The following is a 1,714-nucleotide window of genomic DNA, read 5'->3' as shown; positions in this document are numbered from 1 at the left end:
AAAAAAAAAAAAAAACAAGAATCATGAGGTGGACAACCCGCCCGCTTGGACGTTTGCTGCTTTGCATCCAGGACAGCTGATGGTTCGGAGCTGCTTTCCTTTTTCAAATGAAAAGGCCCGGGCTGCTCGGACGCGGTAGGGTTTGTCAGTAGCGCACGCCAACTCGCTTTCTCTTGCGTTGGTGTTGGTGTTGGTCCACGACGGCACGCCAGCGTAATTATAAAGACAGATAAACAACGCAGCGAGGATGGTGCCTGCGCAAGCGTGGCGCACGCGGGTCGAGACAGTTGGGCAGACAAGACGACAGACAGACGGAGAGGGCGTGTGTGTGTGTGTGGTGGACCAAGCCTGCTTTAATTTAATGGGTTGAGCGGTGGTGTGTGCATTCATCACGAGAGGTGCGTCAAGTGTGTGTCGAGCTGCATCCTGGGGCTGCCTTCCTTGCCGTACTCCAAGAAGCAAGCGAGGTGGCTCATGTACGCCGTAGCACTCGCTACACTGTCAGCGGGCAGCCAGGCCGTTGAGGTTCGTGATGCGCCGTACAGTAGCTCGGGGCAGACAAAAGAAGAGGAGGGTGGCATTCGATAGTCGGCTGTCAATAGCTCCACGTACCTTACAGGTGTGGCTTGGTCATGGAAGTTGGGTCCGGTGCTACGACCTCCAGTCTCTACGGTACCTCCAGACGCTACAGTACATGGCTCGCGTCGAGGTTGGAAAGAGGCAATAAGTGGACCGCCGCATTGGTCGTGCGGCAGGGATGAGGGCGCTGGGCTCCAGGGCTTCAGTGCTTCAGGTCTGTCACAGACCGGGGGCTGTCGCCTCGAGAGAACGTGTCGCCTGGAAGGAACAGTGCCCGCAGAACGGGGTGCTCCTTGCGCTTCCGACGTCAGGGCTCTCGGTGACGCCCCAAAGGTCCCAGAAGTCGACCCCCTGAAGCCCCTCATGCCCCTAATGCCCCTAGTGCCCCTGCCGTCATGCCCCTCTTGCCCCTGCCCTGCAAGGTACCATGCGCCTGCCTCTCCGTCCGACACGCTCGAGCCACAGCCCAGCTCCTGCCGAAGCCTCGTCAACCAATCCCCCCCCTCCACTGTCATCTATCAAACAACCAGCCGCCCATGCCCACGCCGGGATCAACGCCTGGCCAGGCCCCTCTGTGTCCACCAGCACATCGTCAGTCATGGCACAGCACTACGGGGACAACCCAGTACAACCACGTCAACCAATTCAGCCAGGTCGCCCAGGTCGAGGTCAACCAAGCCAGCCAGCTCGGCCTGCTGCGTGATCTCCCTTCTCCCGCTCTCGTCCTGCCCACCCCCCCCCCCCTCCTCCTCTCCTCCACTCCTCCACGCCATCGTGATCCTCCTTCCGGGCCCCCTCTCCTTCGGCCAATTTTCACCACTAGCACTCCGCTTCCCATCAACCGCAATCTTACTTCGACAGGCATCACTGCAGGCATCGTTCCTCTTTGAGCCGCCAGCCTTCACCCGCTTCGCCCAACTCGTCACCTCCATACAACAAGGGAGTACCCGTCAGGACAACCTCGAGAGCTGTGCTCTCTCTCCTCTTTCCCTGCTCTCGACAACCCAACTTTGTCCAGATCATCAGCGTCTACGGCCTGTATGATCTGTTCCGCAGACTAGATGGCCGCATAGGCTTCCTTAGGTTTTTGCGTCTTCTTCTTCTGGACCGACCACCCGTCTTTCGACCCGGCCGG

The 1,714-nt window shown here is 59.3% G+C and overlaps 1 protein-coding gene across 1 annotated transcript; it reads left to right on the top strand.

The window, feature by feature from the left end:
- Positions 1-1,115: 1,115 nt before the first annotated feature.
- On the top strand, positions 1,116-1,469 carry VDBG_09730 (predicted protein; the record flags this gene model as incomplete). Its single annotated transcript, XM_002999964.1, has 1 exon — positions 1,116-1,469. One exon carries the CDS (start codon positions 1,116-1,118, stop codon positions 1,467-1,469), a length of 354 nt encoding a protein of 117 aa, XP_003000010.1.
- Between the last annotated feature and the right edge of the window lie 245 nt (positions 1,470-1,714).

The sequence above is a fragment of the Verticillium alfalfae genome, genomic scaffold (genome assembly GCF_000150825.1).
Source record: "Verticillium alfalfae VaMs.102 supercont1.16 genomic scaffold, whole genome shotgun sequence".
In the NCBI taxonomy this organism is placed as follows: Eukaryota; Fungi; Ascomycota; class Sordariomycetes; order Glomerellales; family Plectosphaerellaceae; genus Verticillium; species Verticillium alfalfae.
This window is presented reverse-complemented; position numbering and strand designations above follow the sequence as displayed.